Source organism: Rhipicephalus microplus, chromosome 5 (assembly GCF_043290135.1).
Source record: "Rhipicephalus microplus isolate Deutch F79 chromosome 5, USDA_Rmic, whole genome shotgun sequence".
In the NCBI taxonomy this organism is placed as follows: Eukaryota; Metazoa; Arthropoda; class Arachnida; order Ixodida; family Ixodidae; genus Rhipicephalus; species Rhipicephalus microplus.
This window is the reverse complement of record NC_134704.1, coordinates 29,953,502-29,969,941: the sequence shown is the minus strand read 5'-3', so window position 1 is coordinate 29,969,941 and position 16,440 is coordinate 29,953,502. Positions and strand designations below refer to the sequence as shown.

At 45.1% G+C, this 16,440-nt stretch overlaps 1 protein-coding gene across 2 annotated transcripts in view; it reads left to right on the top strand.

The window, feature by feature from the left end:
- The window catches only part of LOC119173939 (uncharacterized), a 151,299-nt gene that overhangs the window by 61,785 nt on the left and 73,074 nt on the right, over nucleotides 1-16,440 (top strand). Inside the window, exons 1-4 of one of the 2 annotated variants that reach the window (XM_075895104.1) lie at nucleotides 1,682-1,844; nucleotides 11,739-11,802; nucleotides 12,812-12,900; nucleotides 15,167-15,495. In XM_075895104.1, the coding sequence (XP_075751219.1) occupies nucleotides 1,724-1,844; nucleotides 11,739-11,802; nucleotides 12,812-12,900; nucleotides 15,167-15,495 (603 nt within the window). In that variant the 5' untranslated portion in view covers nucleotides 1,682-1,723. Of the gene's footprint in view, nucleotides 1-1,681; nucleotides 1,845-11,738; nucleotides 11,803-12,811; nucleotides 12,901-15,166; nucleotides 15,496-16,440 lie in introns of those variants that run through there. The other variant, XM_075895105.1, reaches the window with a different exon arrangement.

Sequence of the window (16,440 nt, the reverse complement as noted above, 5' to 3'; positions counted from 1 at the left end):
TCTATCTGTTTGTCTATCTGTCTGTCTATCTGTCTGTCTATCTGTCTGACTGTTTGTCTGATACTTCCGATTACGCCTGACGTAGGACAGGGTTAGATTAAGAGGATTGATTGATATGTGGGTTTTAACGTCCCAAAACCACCATTACATTATGAGAGACGCCGTAGTGGAGGGCTCCAAAAATTTCGACCTAGACTAAGAGGAGCTTTGCCCCTAAAAGTGAAGGCAGGGAGGAAGTTGCCCAGGTTGCGCCCAGTTTGCTACCCTTCAAGGGGGCAGCGAAAGAGGAGGAAAATAATAAAGAAAGAAGGAAATAGAGGACAGGTAATACACTCGCACGCGAGGCAGCGTTCACCACGCACACGCCCAGAAGGCTTCAAACTGCGAACTATCACAAAGCATGGTTCGTCTTCAGTTGTCTCAGATAAAGTTAGACTGTAATCCATTGCGTTAATTCATAACTTGTAATGCGCTTCGAAATTGCTGCCCTTACCGCAGGGGCGCACCTATTTAATTGAACGCGAAAACAACATGGTACATGTATTGGCATAGCTGAGGAACTAACCGCTAATGATGACGTTCGACGGGTTTTCGGTTTTTTTTTAGTTGCCGAGCGAAAACGCTGAGCTGGCCAAGCAGATATAACACAAGTAAATGCAGAATTTGTTTTTCCTTTTGACAAGCAACAATGGCAATTCGAGGAACCAGCAGCCATCTCTTACAGCAGTATAGTTTATTTAACATATTTTTCATCAATCATCGTTCCTAGGTGGTCGAAATTTCCGGAGCCCTCCACTACGGCGTCTCTCATAATTATATGGTGGTTTTGGGACGTTGAACCCCACACATCAATCAATCATCGTTGGCTCGCCCTCACTTCACCATTATCACCATAGGATCGGAATTAGAACGGTAATGTGGGTGAGTTGACTTACGTACATTCTACGAAAATTTCGGCATTCGTTGCCTCACTGCGTCACCTTTCTTTGACCAGTCGAGACACGAAATCAGTGGCAAATGTGCCCAGGTGCTTAGCACAAGGTCGAACGTTTGATTCCCGACCAGATTCACATAAAAAAAACGGAAGGCAGAAGGGCCCCTGCACTTTGGGAAATAAATAGAAGAAACCGCGTTTTTTTGCAACTTTCGTCAGTTAGTGTGCGTCAACATGTTCCCAGTCATCAGCATTTGTGAACCCAACGCGTGTGCAAGCTCTCATCTCTCTCCTTTTTTTCCATCTTTCAAACTCCCTCATCTCTATCTCTAGTGTAGGGTAGCATATCCTGTTCCTTCTGTTGAAGCATCTTAATAGGGCTTCTCTCGCGACTCATGAGTGTCAGGCAGAAACTACGAGAGTCTGGCAATCCATACGGAGATTGTAAAAGGAACACGATCTGTTCTTACTGTGTTCATAACTACGTTCCTCACTATGTTCATCACAGTTACCTTCTCGAAACGTTAATCGATCACTGGGTTCAGTCAAGCCTGCTTCTCAACGTCCCCTTCGTTCGATAGTTCCTTGTGTGTAGATGCGGTAATCGCGTTCGCTTAGGCGACAATGAATCGTAGAAGCAGCCAGTGGCACCGTCGCAATGCGAGGCAGAGCACGTCGCGGAGCTCACTGGACAGGAACCGAGTTTAGTGGAACCGTCGCCGGGGCAACAGGCAGAACCGGGTCTTGTGCCACCGGGTCGGTCGCCAGTGTCGGGTGCACCGCGTCAGGATGGACCCCTTGCGATGCCTGGAACGGCGACTTATGCCTCTTGTGAAGCCTTACGCTTCGCTCGTCGTGTGCCTGCTAGTCGTCCGAGGATGCCTCCTGGTGTCAACTCAAGACGTCGTCGGTATGTCGATACGTCTCCTTGCCGAGTCACTGGTTTTTTTATCCGTAGTGGGTTTTCACAAGTAGAAAAAGAGCAATGAAAAAAAATTATGGAAGTATAGAAAGTTCTGACCTATTCCTTGCATGATATTGGGAAAACCAAAAAGGAAGAAAATATTGTGTGCGGAACATTTCTTTGACATTTGCTTGAAGTAGCTAGTACTAACTCTGCTTTGACTTGCTGTTACTTGGTAAGTAATTAACTAAACATATCTGTAGACACGTACTTTTTGTTACGCATCCTAATCGCGGAATCGAAGCTTAGTTGTGATGTCAAAAATGTGGAAAGTTGCACTTCATTAGCAATGATCCTGTACATTCCGGGGCCTCCAGAAACGCGACCTTGGAAACCTTTGATAACATGACATAAGGGTTCATGGCGGCATGCATCGAAGCTTAGTAGGGATGTCAAAAATGTGGAAAGTTGCATTTTCTTAACAAAGATACTGTGCATGCTGGGGCCTCCAGAAACACGATCTCGGAAACCTTCGGGTAACATGGCATAGGGGTTCATGGCAACATGCATAAACGCTGCATATTTCATCCGGTGTTGTGAATCAGTGCCTACGTCATTATGATGTTGATCACAAGCTCGCTACAACGTTGCGCTGCCGAGCGCGCAGTTTCGTTTCTCAGTGTTTGCGGCTTCACTTCCTTGGGGGGTGACAAGCAGAAACTATCATGCGTAGAGGTCTAGGTACTATAGCACCTTAACTAATAAAGATCAATACCTAGTCTGCTATCATCACTGTGCTTTCATATACCTTAAGGACTTATTCAGAATTCATCGTCACTTACACCGACCAGGGTTGTCAATGTCTTTGGCTCCAGTTCTTGAAGGCAAAGTCGTGCGTAAGGTGTAAAGCACGAACAATGCGCAGTGTGTCGACCGGGTCTGCAATTCTTGTCCACCGCGTGTGCCGAAAGTTCTCTTGTTGTGGTTGTGTGGCTTTCACACCACAACCAACCTTGGAGAATCGCCGTATTTTCAAGATAGACTCTGTTTACCCCATCAGAAGATATGTAAAATGAGTTTGGGTTGTACGAGATGACGACCATGGTATTCGTACCCGAGGAGACTGTAAGCATCAGTGACTAAGCGTGAAGAATCAATGTCAGGGATAATGAACTTAACTGCGTTTGTCGATGCTGACATATATGGGGCAGATACTTGGGTGAGAGTGAAGATGCTTAGAAATAAGTCACGCACCTCGGAACGAGTGATGAAAGTAGGACTGTACTGAGTGATGAAAGTAGGACGTGACTTAAGGAACGCGAAGAAAGCCCCGTGCATTAGAATGCAAACAGAGTCGCATGAAATTGTAGTTGACATTAACACGAGATTAATGTTGACATTAAGAGCAAGGTTACACTGAAGTATCCCGTTCGTGACGTTCGCCCATAATACAGTTACACAACGCACCACCGGCTTCTCTCTCTCTTTTTTTTTCTTGTATATGGCCGCTCACCGAGTTTCGCTGTGGGCTTCTCTTTTTTTTTGGGGGGGGGGGGGGGGTGGCGGGGGGACTTCGGCAATCTCAGCAGGTCCTTTACGCGAACAATTTCTGTGTCGCCTCGCACACTGCCGTTACCTTGCCCGAACCAATACCATCATCTCCCAAGAAGCCCGGAAGCAATCACCGCACCTTGTTCCAGCTTCTGTATCATGCGGCATGGGTCGCTGCTTTTTGCCGTTTCTGCATCGTGAAATGCATACGCGCTTCTGTTGCCAGCAATGTTGGTTGTCAGATGGTTTCAATGTATGTGCCCCGTGTACTGTGTGACGTCAGCGCAGGTTAAAGAACACCAGATGGTCAAAATTCACAGCACTCTCCGTTACGGCATTCTTCTTTATAATCATATCGGGGTTTTGGAACGTTAAATCCCAGATATTATTAGATTCCATGTATACTCCTTGCCACATTTGGATGTCACATTTGGAGAGCCTTTTGTCACACGCAGCAGTATTATTTCATGCAGATCTTAGAAGGCCATTTGGTTTTTTTTTTAATGTGTCTACAGCAAAGGCGCCCATGGAACTATCTCCGAGGTTATGTGCCCTACGCTGCTGAGAACGATGTGTGCGGCTCTATCTCGCCAGCGCAGGCTGAATCCCCGTAAAGGACGAATGAGAGAATCGCCCTCATCAAGGTTCATTACGTAAGAGTGGTGGTTCGTGGGGCGGGATGACAAGCTCTTTCAAGGGGGCACTAAATATGTAAATTATCCTCCTTGTTTAGATATTTAAATTATCCTTCTATTTTCTCGCTCCCTTCCTGTCTTTTACTTCCCTCTTTTATTGTTGACTGCCTCTCAGGTGCCAGTTGCGCACGCTGTACAGTTTCACAACGCGCCCATCTGCAGAAATTTTCTTTTGGCCTCATCTCATTTTGTACACATTTATAGAAATAAACAACCACTTCTCACTTCTACTGCAATATTAGAATCAAGAGTTTCGTTTAACATAATTTTTATCGTCTGTTTTCGTGACACGATCGCCTTAACAAATGACCCCGAATGACCTCCACCGCCATACTAGTCGTCACCTTGGCTTTGATTCATTCAAGTGTAATTGTTACTGCAGCGCGAAAGATCGAGGCTTTGATTGGGGATTCTACCGATGGAGACGTACGTTTCGTAACCTTGAATATCAAGGTGACGTGGCGTTTTGATAATGAGCGGAATATGTGGCTTACATTGCTTACGTAAATATCAAATTAACGAGGCATAAAAGAAAAGTGGCGAAGCTCGCACTCATTCTCTTAACGCTTGAAACATCGAAGCTGGACTATTCTGAAGTATTGCTACATTGTTCCTGGGTTGCTTCTGGGTTGTCACTTTAGGCTTTAGATAGGCTATTTCTAGGTTGCTTCTCAGCGAAGAGGGGCTCAAGTTAACCTACACACTGTCACAGACATGACACGTGTTTCCAAACACTAGAGATTTAAACTCGCGCTGAAACAGAGCGTTTGCACCTCTCATAGACCTACGAACACCTCGTCGTTCGTGCAGGGCTTTCGTCGCTTCTCGAGGCCTTCTAGCAACCGCCTTTGCCTTTCCTGTGCCTAGTATATTCTTAAGCGAAGAAGACGAGTGCGGCCAGAGTTTCTAGCTAATATTTGGTCCTGGTGGTCTAAATCACCGGTTACGTTGGTCTATAAATATCAATTCATGTTTGCCGCCAGTTTGTTGCCCTCTTTCTTTTAAGTGGACTATAGTGTTCCGTAATGGGGTGTTTCCAGTTTTTGTGGCGAATGCCCGTTCATAACGACTATAGTTTTTTGTTGTTGTTTTTTGCACCCATTTGCTCACACAAAGATTTTACGGCCGACTTAAACCGTTTCGCTGTTGAAAGCCGTTGAATATGAAACAAAAAATGGCGCCTTGGGGTTTGTTTCTCTAAGTGCTTGTTTTACTTAGTCTTTCCGTCGTAGCCTATAACCGTAATATCTTTGTCACCAAACAGCCGTAATTATGATTGGAAACAAGAAAGGCTCGCTTTAGCTCTTCGCTGTGCATCCACACCTCGGTGCGGCTTCCATGGCGATAATGTTTTCACGAAGCGCCAACGGCTGAAGAAGAAAAACGAAGCAGCTCCCCGTTATCGTTCGCTCATTCTTTATTGTTATTGCAGCTACCTTCACGCTCAGCTAGCCAGAACCATTTATGCAAAGTGTATGCATATTTTATGCTGCGTGGTAAAATAACCATTTGGGCTTCCGTTTCGAATGATTGCCATGCAAGCTGGTTTGATTGATACGTGGGGTGTAACGTCCCAAAACCACCGTATGATTACGAGAGACGCCGTAGTGGAGGGCTCCGCAAATTTCGACCACGTGGAGATCTTTAACGTGCACCCAAGTCTGAGCACACGGGTCTAAATGCAGCGTTTTCGCCTCCATTATTGCCGTGCGAGCGTGAATTCAATGCACGCACACGGCTTCAACAGCTAAATGAGTGGGCCTACCAAGTATAAGAGCATGGAACTCCTTTGAGTTGTCGCACAGTTCGTCGACATAATCGCAGTCATATATGTATAAAAACTGTAACGTTGAGACAAGAAGTTCACCAAACCCTTACGCGTCGTTATAACTTATTAGTGTTGGTAGGTTCTATGAAGGTTTATTCCGCGTACGTTTATTTGTTTAAGCGTTCATTCCCCGTATCCTTATCTTGTTTGGATGCCGGAGGTCGACATGGTCCCGGTAATGGTTGGTTTGTTTATTTATTAATGCTGCACTGTAAAACACGTATAACATTGCACTTGTATTGTGACCACTGTGTCTTTTGAACACTGTGTATAGACTATAGTACATATCACTAAAGAGGCTGCCAACCTTTCTGCAAAACTACTTTTTTTTTCTATTCTCAAGGCAATCTGGAAAAGCGTGCTTGGGGCATTTCAGATCGGGCTACAGATTTCTACAAAGCAGTGTTAAAGATTATTATTTTTCCGCGTATAGTTATCTTATATCTCGCTTCGCGTCACTTCATCCTTGTTTCGTTGCTCAAAATTCTGGTTCTGAGTATTAGGCAACGAGCCCAGCCCAAAATAACGCGTTATCACCCAATAGTACTCGGAGTTATGTAAGCAGCAATGAAGAAAACTGAAGGACGCACTTGTTACGAACTCCCCACTCATTTTGCGCTTACTGTCATACATATGGGCTCGTTTTCTAATAAGCCCCGCCGCGGTGGTCTAGTGGCTAAGGTACTCGGCTGCTGACCTGCAGGTCGCGGGATCAAATCCCGGCTGCGGCGGCTGCATTTCCGATGGACGCGGAAATGTTGTAGGCCCGTGTGCTCAGATTTGGGTGCAAGTTAAAGAACCCCAGGGGGTCGAAATTTCCAGAGCCCTCCACTACAGCGTCTCTCATAATCATACGGTGGTTTTGGGACGTTAAACCCCACTTATCAATCAATCAATCAATCAATCAATCAATCAATCAATCAATCAATCGTTTTCTAACTAATGGCACGAGGAGAAAACTGAGTTACTCCTTGATTTTTTGCAAGCACTTCCGGACGAGCACTTACTTCCGGTTTTTCGAATATTCAAAAAAAGTCTCCTAAATATGAAATTAGGAAGAAATCGATGATTCCGGTACAAGTTTAGAGTTATATTGTATATGATATCGGAGAGCAAGGTTAGTTAAGAGTGAGAAAAAGCATCAAGTCTGCAAATAATGAAAATGAATTGAGTGGGTTCGCTGAAAGAGCAGATAAGTTTCTTGTGAGCAGCTGGGATCGTTGAGGTCCCTTGGTGGTGCAAATCTCAGCCACGCGTTTTTTTTCTTCAACGAAGCCTCCGAGATCCGCGTCGGCAGTGCGGCAAAACACGGGCTGCCACTGTCGGGCTTAATCGATCCTGCTCAGCCACGCAGGCGGCGCACGGGCGCAGCTCGGGTGCCCTTCAGGTGGCACGACCTTGAGCGCTAGGACCTGCGTCGGAAGGCACGTGGTGCGTGCGTGCTTGCGGCGGCGCAAGCGTGGTCATGCTCGGAAGACCGTCGCGGCCATGCTCCAGTCGGCAGGAACGACGCGCCGACTGCAGAGCAGCCCGCCGCTGTTTGCTACCCACACAAATGCTGCCCACACGGAGAGGCTTCGGGCCTTGGACGCAATCTCGTTTATTAGCGTCTTCTCTTTTTTTTTCATCAATGATTCCATCACTGCTTGTTTTTTTTGAAGGGTCTTACAGTTTCTATCAGATAGGACTTGAGCTTTCCCATTCGGTAGACATGCTTCGCAACGCAAACGTTTGTAATCAGTGGCTAGCTTTGCGAAAATTGAAACAACATAGGGGAACAGTGTGGAAACGAGAGTAACCATATTCAGTCGCGTCCCTCAAGAACGATTTCGATACCTCGGAGAGCGAGGTTTACTATACGTCTTCCGGTACGGTCTTAGCCGCCGAGTATCTTAACCACTAAGAAGAGCACCAAAGAACGAGCAATTGCACTACTCAGTTTAACAAAACTAATGAAACATCGAGTTCCGGAGAATACTTATCGAAGTCGCTCACCCGCAGAAAATTAGACAGGATAGTTACTAGAGCAACCACCAGCAACGCTAACCACATACGTAATCCCCCCCCCCCTTTTAGTCGTGAGCAACTTAAGTAATTTGTCTGTTCAGGCTGATTTATATACTGTTGTGTAATACATATGTAACTATTACTATTACTTTCAGTAATTCCTCCAGGCCTGCCAGGGCCATTAATTATAATCAACTAATTGGTATAGCAATGAGTTATACATTAAGTATGTTTCATACATTCTTGTTCACTTCATAGATGAAGTTCATCGCCCTCTAAGTTACACTAAGCTGACTTGACTCGAGGCCGTTATCAATATGCCCAGATTGCGGCGACTTGCGTCGCCTGATCGTTCATCAGATGCAGAAAGATAGGTGCGCTCTTTTGCCTGAAGGCGAGACTCGAGGCTTTGGTTGCAAATATATCATTCCTTGTCTACTGCGCGCGTTACCGATCGGAAGTTCTCAACTCCTGTTTGCTTCGTGTCTCTCTAAATGACTGTACCGTCAGCCATCCTAAGCGTATACAGGAAACTAGACGAGGCCTAGTTAACCACCCTGCCTTGGTTGTGCATGTGTGCTGCCGGCAAGTCTTTTTCTGTACTGTTCTTACGTTTTATGCCTGATTAATTGCGTGCGGGTCGTCGGTTGCGTTGTGCTTCTCCTTGCAGCTTAAAGGTAAAGATTTCTAAAAGGCCAAATGCCTTGCACTCCAATCTTAAGCACTCTGATAGTTCTGTGTTCGTTGAATTGGTAATGCAGCGATTGACTTAGCCTCACTGCCCGTTAACAGCGTATGGGTCATGCTTAATAATACTTTGTCAGTTAAATTCAACTCATAACATATTAATTGTTGTTGTTGTTGTTCTCCTATTGCTAGTGGCGCATACCCACTGTGGGGGATTGGCCAAGAATCGAGTGGCTTTAAAATTTACTGTTCAGATTTAGAATGATGGAGGTATAACAGAAAGATTACCGATAGCCTATAGGCAAGTGTGGTGCTTAATGTAATGCATACAAATATTTACATAAACAAATTTATTCTTAGAATAGAGCAATAATCTGATTTTATACGTATATAATTATGTGAACATGTTAAGATAATGAAACTGGTTAATTAGTCAACCTATTAGTTTCATCAATATAGTCCCGGACGGCCGCGCATACTGTGCCATTACAGAAACCAGAAATGGAAGCTCCAAAAGACAAAATGACAGGCAGAGATAAGTCCATACCAATGCCACGCAAAGGTATTTCTAATAGGGTTTTTTGTAATGTGTTAAACCGCCTGCAGGTCAAAAAGAAATGGTCTATTGTTTCCAGTTCATCACAGAATGCACACAGTGGCGAAGGTGCCTGAGCAGACCTGTGTTTATAGAAATTTAGATTTGGTACCCGGCAACGCAGCCTTGTGATAGCTACTTCTTGTTTTCGAGTGCGGCAAAAGTCTCTTCGCCAGGGATATAATAAATGGCGATATTCTGTAGAGTTTGTTAGTGCTGAACCTTTAAAGACTTGCATAAGCGTACGTCTGCGGAATCGAGCAGCAGTCACATAAGCGGATGATGGACAGAGCGGTAGAATTGGTTCGCTGATTGACGACTTAGCTAAGGAATCTGCTATTTCATTAAGAAACAAACCTTTATGTCCAGGCACCCAAACTAATCGCACTTTTCTTAAATGCGCAGGTACTAGTGCACAGAACACCTTTGTTACGTGATTATCAGCACCAACAGAAAGTGCCGCACAAAGAGATAGGGAATCTGTTATTATGACAGCTGATGTAATTTCTGTATCTAACTTGCGTAAGGCGAGCACTACTGCCAGAAACTCAGCCACAAAAACGGGTAAGAAATCGGGTAGTCGAAGGGAATAAAAAATCGGGCTGAAAATACCAACTCCTGACTTTTCGTCGTATTGCGATGCGTCTGTAGCAATAATAACGTGCGTTGTAATACGGCGCAGGTGATCTTGGAGTAAACCATCCAAAATATTATGGGGAAGTAATTTGGCATTATTAGGAAAAATGTCGTCGAATTGAATTTCCACCGGGACTGAATTATAACGACTCGGCATGATGTAGCATATACGTACGTTTAGAGGCTCCAGTAAATTTTGCAGAAATATAATTTGTGGCGTGTGAAATCGCGGCCATCTAGCAGCGAAAAATGATTCCGGGGTGGAAATAAAGGCTGTTTCTGAATGTCGTAATGGTGATTCATAAATTCTTAAGAATGTCTGAACAGTCAGAAGGCGAATTCGACAAGAAAGCGGAGGGACCCTCGATTCGAGATATAACACATTGTTGGCGATTGTTTTGGGAAGGCCAAGGCATAAGCGCAAAGCTTCTCTTTCCAGAAGAATTAGAGGCCGCAACTTGTAAGCTGGAACACCAGAGAAAAGCACACAACCAAATTCCAAAATGGGACGAACATACATGCGATATATCATTAATAATGTGTTCCTTCTCATACCTATGCGGTAGTTACTTAGCCTACGTAATATGCCAATGGCCCGCACACCTTTTCCGGCGATATATTCGATATGAGATCGCCAGTTAAGCGATGTGTGATAAATTACTCCAAGGTATTTAACAGATTCCACCTGTGGTATATCCTCATGATGGTAAGACAGAGAGATGTTCACAGGGTATTGCAGCGGGAAAACAAGGAGGGCACATTTACTCGGATTAAGTAAAAAGCTGTTGCCATCGAGCCAGCTCTCCAATATATTAAGGTAAGTCTGCAGCCGTTCATATAAGGTCTGAATGTTATCTGCCATTGCAAAAAAATGCGATATCGTCTGCATAAACATAAGTTGTTATATCCTGTTTACGTGGGATGGTGCTCATTAGTAAATTAAATAGCACCGGGGAAAGCACCGAGCCTTGCGGTACTCCCCTCGTTTGGGTATGAGTAGATGATGAAAACCCATCTTTAAAACAATAATATTTCCTGTCTGCGAGAAAATTGTGAACCCACGCTACTATGTATGATGGAAAATCAAGGTATTCTAATCGATCTATCAAAATACAGTGCTCCACGGTATCATATGCTTTAGCAATGTCTAAGGTAACTAAAGCAGCATATTTTTTATGTAGCCGAGCTAATTGAAGCCTACTTTCTAAGTCAACGTGGGCATCCCAAATTGAACAACCAGCCCTGAACCCAATTTGACAGGGACTTAGAATAGACCTCATGGTAATAAGTTCATTAATTCGTATATTGATGATTCTCTCAACCAATTTCACTAAGTTTGATGTCAGTGCGATCGGCCTTATGTTATCCAAGGTGTATGCATCATTTTCATTTTTTAGCAACAATACAATTTTGGCAAGTTTCCATTCTGGAGGTATCCATGCATTCCCCAAAGAGTAATTCACTAGTTCTAGCGAAAGATTAGGCGATTCCTGGAGTAAACATTTCAACATAGAGTTCGTAATCCCATCTGGTCCGGGAGCCGTCCTCGGTAAGCATAATACTGTCTCATTCATTTCAGCTAAAGAAACTTCTCGAAATTCATGCAAGTTTACCAGAACGGACTGAATAGACGAAAAATTCGCAGTGAAGCGGCGTTCTAAACCTTGCGCTATGTCTTCTAGAGAGGTGTTCATTTCTACCGGCGTCAAGACACATGACTGCAACGTTAAAGGTGCTGGTAGTACTTTTCTTGTCTTGTATTAATTATTCTCGCCATTCTCCCGGCACATTACTGTCTTTCACTTCGCGGTCTAAAATATCAAAATTGTGTCACTGATAAAATATTTAAATATTTAATGTGTGTGTTGACAGCAAATTGACAGCGCCTTCTTTTGATGCAGGGACAACAGACGAAAAGACCTGCACAAGAACTGTAGAAAGTTGTCTTGAAGGTGACTGCAAAGTGTAAGTCGTACCATCACTGCCTTAGATTGTCCACCTGTTATTATCCCTCTTGGATTGACAGTATGTATAAATGAAATAAATAAATAAATAAATAAATAAATTATACGAGGTACTTAGTGCTGTGATATGCGAACACCGGCACACTATAACACAGTGTTAGCCCGTTCGGGGAACCACCAGGCGTGACTGCCCCTTCAGACGTTCCGCTTCTGAGTTCTGTCCGTGTCTTCACAACTCCTACCAGTCCCAGGTCAAGCACGCGAAGTGTGTCATCGCGTGAGAAGTTGGGCACGCGAAAGCCCTATCGTAATATTTTCACGACGCGTCAGAAGAGAGCCACCAAACGGAACTTCTAGATTATACGACTTCCTGCTGATTTTATGTATTTGAATTTTTTTCTCCTCGACGTGCTGTACATGTGGTCCACCCTCTAGCCGTCGCAAGTTGTCGTGGTGTACCTCCAGTAACTATGCTGTCCACATTTAACTATTAATGAGTAGATTGAAATTTAGTCATTTGGTTAACAAGACTACGCCGTCTTAGTAGCGTAAATGTCTCAACGTGAGTTGATCGTGTTTTTGTGGTATAAGCATATCAGGATCTTGAGTGTATTGTTTGTTTCGGGTGCTAGAACATTTGAACACGTCATGTTTCTTTAAAATCAACCTTTATTTGTTCCAATATTGCTTTTCACAGTAATAAAAAAGTAAACTTAACCAAACGCCCCAAACATATTAACATCATGTTCGCACGCCAGTATCTGTGTTAGTCGTTCAGTACGTTCGTATGCATCTAACCACTAGAACATTGCTTAAGGAGTTGGTAGTCTGTTAATTGATTTTTTTTTATTTATTGTGGCCGCTTGTTATATAATTCAGTGGTGTGGCCGGCCGCATATGCAGAACTGACAGTGACACTGTCAATTCTGAGCAGAAGGCCCGGAAATATTAATTGAGATTTACGGCAATTATTCGAAACTGATAAACGTACAAATCAACTTATTTCCCAGGACGATACCTTGTGTCAAGGGAGCTTGTGATGAACTTGGCCGCTGTGTCTGCCAGCCGTGCTGGGAAGGCGACTCTTGCGATGAGTTTGGTGAGTTTCATAGTGTTGAATATTTTTTTCGGTCTACGATCGTCATAATGGAAACGTGGGTGTTTTAAGTGCGAAGATTATGAGTTCACTACCTAATAAATAGCTATTCTTCGCTATAGTGTGACATTTTTTTGCTACTAGTTGTGCCCCATGTTGTACGAAAAAAAAAGGGGGGGGGGGCTTATCCCTTTTTCTAATATCCGGTATAACACAAAAGTGAAATGTGTCTTTCCAGAGGTAGTTGACCTTTTATTGTGCATTGTTTCGCCACAAGGGCTAAAGAATGAATGCCACAGCAACAAATTGCGAAGTCACGCGAAGAACGGCAGGCAGCTCTAAACTTGCAGCGCGCACATCAGGCGGAAAGCATGCCCGAAATTAGCATACACATGAGCATGCGCGGGCTAACAACGTCGATACTTAAAGCACGCTGTTCAAACAGAAAGCAAAAAGCGCGAGACGAGCGCACAAGTAAACACAGGACAGGCGCGAAACGGTCACAGTTCTTCGTCATGTGTGAGCAGCGGGCTCCTTTTGTAAACATGGCCGCGGCAGCAAGCGAAGCAAGCGAACCTTTGTGCTTTCCCGAATCACGAGTCTAAGCGCGCGCGCGTTCAGCTTGTCTTGTTGCGACATCTCCCCCCCCCCCCCCCACAGGCACACGGTCCGGGATAGTTTGGTGAGACACTTTGGTCCTACCACAGCAGTATAAAAAAAGGGTAATGTGTCCGTTTGCCGATTTTCCATCGGCCATTGTCATCACCGTGGGTCTGCGACCTTTAGAACGCGCTCAACACGAGCCCTTGCCCCGCCGCGGTGGTCTAGTGGCTAAGGTACTCGGCTGCTGACCCGCAGGGCGCGGGTTCGAATCCCGGCTGCGGCGGCTGCATTTCCGATGGAGGCGGAAATGTTGTAGGCCCGTGTGCTCAGATTTGGGTACACGTTAAAGAACCCCAGGTGGTCTAAATTTCCGGAGCCCTCCACTACGGCGTCTCTCATAATCATATAGTGGTTTTGGGACGTTAAACCACACATATCAATCAATCAATCAATCAATCAATCAATCAACACGAGCCCTTAGCCCCCGTCTCGCCACTTATCACAAAAAGCGCCTTGAATTTGCGGAGCTCTGAGAGCTGCCATATGGTATATGGCGTATATAAACGGCTTGTCATTAGCCAGTTTAAGACGCTACTGATGGAGTGCGCTGCGGATGAAGAGGCCGCTGGTTCAACACCACATGACGGAGTTTTTTCTTTTTGTTTTTTTTTCTTTGTAGTCTTCACAACGTCATATCTACAACGTCGTATCTACAATTTTACAACGTCATATCTGTGACGGGAATACGTCAGAGCCGTGATGTACTCACGGCATAAAACGTTTTGTGTCTAAAAAAAATTGCCCGCAGCTTCCCTCGGGGGAACACTGAGGAGGATGCGGAGCATATAATTGGTTAACGGGGTGTTAAAGTGCGACTTACTTGGGTCGATGGCTAAATTGGTTAACGTGGTTGTGAAATGTGGTGTTGAATTGTGACTTACTTGGGTCGATGGCTAAATTGGTTAACGTGGTTGTAGGAGGGGGTGTTAAATGAGTGAACACGTACACACGTATGCGAAAGGGCGGCGCTGGTCGAAGGGACGTCGATCATTGTGTTTGTGGATTCCTTGGAATTCATTTCACCGCGACCTTGGACGTCGACGCGCCGTACAAACCAACCGACGAGCGGCAACTGAGCGAGCGAGCGCCGACCTTGAGTATATATACAGCGCGACGGCGCATGCGCTGTCAGCTGTCGAATGTTCTCGAAGGAGAAGCGCGCGCGCGGCACAGATGGCGACGGCGCGACGGCGCATGCGCTGTCAGCTGTCGAATGTTCTCGAAGGAGAAGCGCGCGCGGCACAGATGGTGGGCGACGGCGCGACTGCGCATGCGCGCGCGTCAGCTGTCGAATGTTTGAGAAGCGGTGCGGACGGCGCACTACAAGGCGCGAGTATAAGATGCTTCCGCATCTAAAAAGAAATAATGTTGCGCTAAACCTTATATAGCCGTTTTGCCAGATGTAGCCAGGGCCAATGATAACAACGGAAAAAAGCTGTATACTAATATTTGATTGGCTGTTTGTTCTATTCATGAGATACAGTACTTAGATGCCATTTTGTGTAAAAGCCCAAGATCACAGTGATCACAGACCCGTGTGCCGTGATCACTATGATTTCTGGATCCCTCCAAACCGGCATGGCTAAGAGTCCTCAATGCTTTCCAGTGGACCTGTACCCGCCATCATTTCCTAGCCGTACCGAGGTGGTTGGCATCTCGGAGCCTGATGTGTCCCGTCCCGTGTTCCGCCTCGCGGCCAAGGATCGCGATTTCGAGGACACGTGCGAGGGCCTCGAACCTTGCGCATGCGCGCTCAACAGCTACGCTATCGTAGCCGGCAACCGGTACCAGCTCTTCTCGGTGGACAATGTGACGGGCCAGGTGACGCTGGAAGACCCGCACCACTTGGTCGAGGGCGTCCCGTTCCCGGTCACCTTTGGCGCCTGGTCGCCGGGGAGCCTCGAGAACGAAACCGACCCGGACACCACCATGCAGGTGAGAATTCTCGTTGGCAGAGATCATTCTTAAGAATTTAAAACATCTCTTTGCCAAGATTGTTTTGTGCCTGGGTCCATCCAGGACTGAGGCACGTCATTTCCATCACGGAACTGATGACAATGAAGGGGGGCGTAAGAGAACTTTCACGGAGTTATTCGTTCACAGATTAGTTTCTCCACCTTCGCAACCTTCCAGCAAAGGAGCCGTACGAGTAACCATTTTGCCATGAACTTCTAACATCAACAGTGGAGTTACTGGTGAAGAGAAATGATCATCATCCTGAATCGGCTCGTGCTATATAGCTTCCATCCTTTTCACCTTCTGCTTCGCTTCCGGAATACGCGTGCCAAATCGACCAGCGTGGCTTGCAATAACTTTGCTGGCCCAAATAACTAGTAGAGAGAGAGAGAGAAAGAAAAAAAATATCCTTGGTAAAAAAAATTATAGACGAGGCGGGTTTAGAAACCCCGTAGCCACGATTCGATGGTAAGCATCTTAACCACTTGGCTATTCAAGAAATGCTAGCAGAGCACCACGTATAGCCTTGTATATTATACGAAGGGAGTGGGAAATAGAAATGAGCGGGAACATGAGAGATGTGAGGGGAAGGAGGAATAGCAAGAGTAAAGGAGAAAGTAAAGCATGGCATAGAAAGATAATAGAGAGGAAGAAAGGGAAGAAAATCGAAAAGACAAAGACAGAAGACAGAGAACCAGAGTAGGACAGAGAAATGTATCAACAGAATGAAAAAGAGGTAAGAAAAAGAAGGAGTGAAAAACAGAGGGAAAGGAAGAACTACAAGAAAGAAAGAAGGCAAGAAATAAAGAAAGAGAAAAAGGAGCGAGAAATAGACAAATATCTAAAGATAGAAACAAAGAAATATAGACAGATGAACGAGTCGTAGAATAATTCAGAGGAAAGAGAAAAGGAAAAGAAAGATGA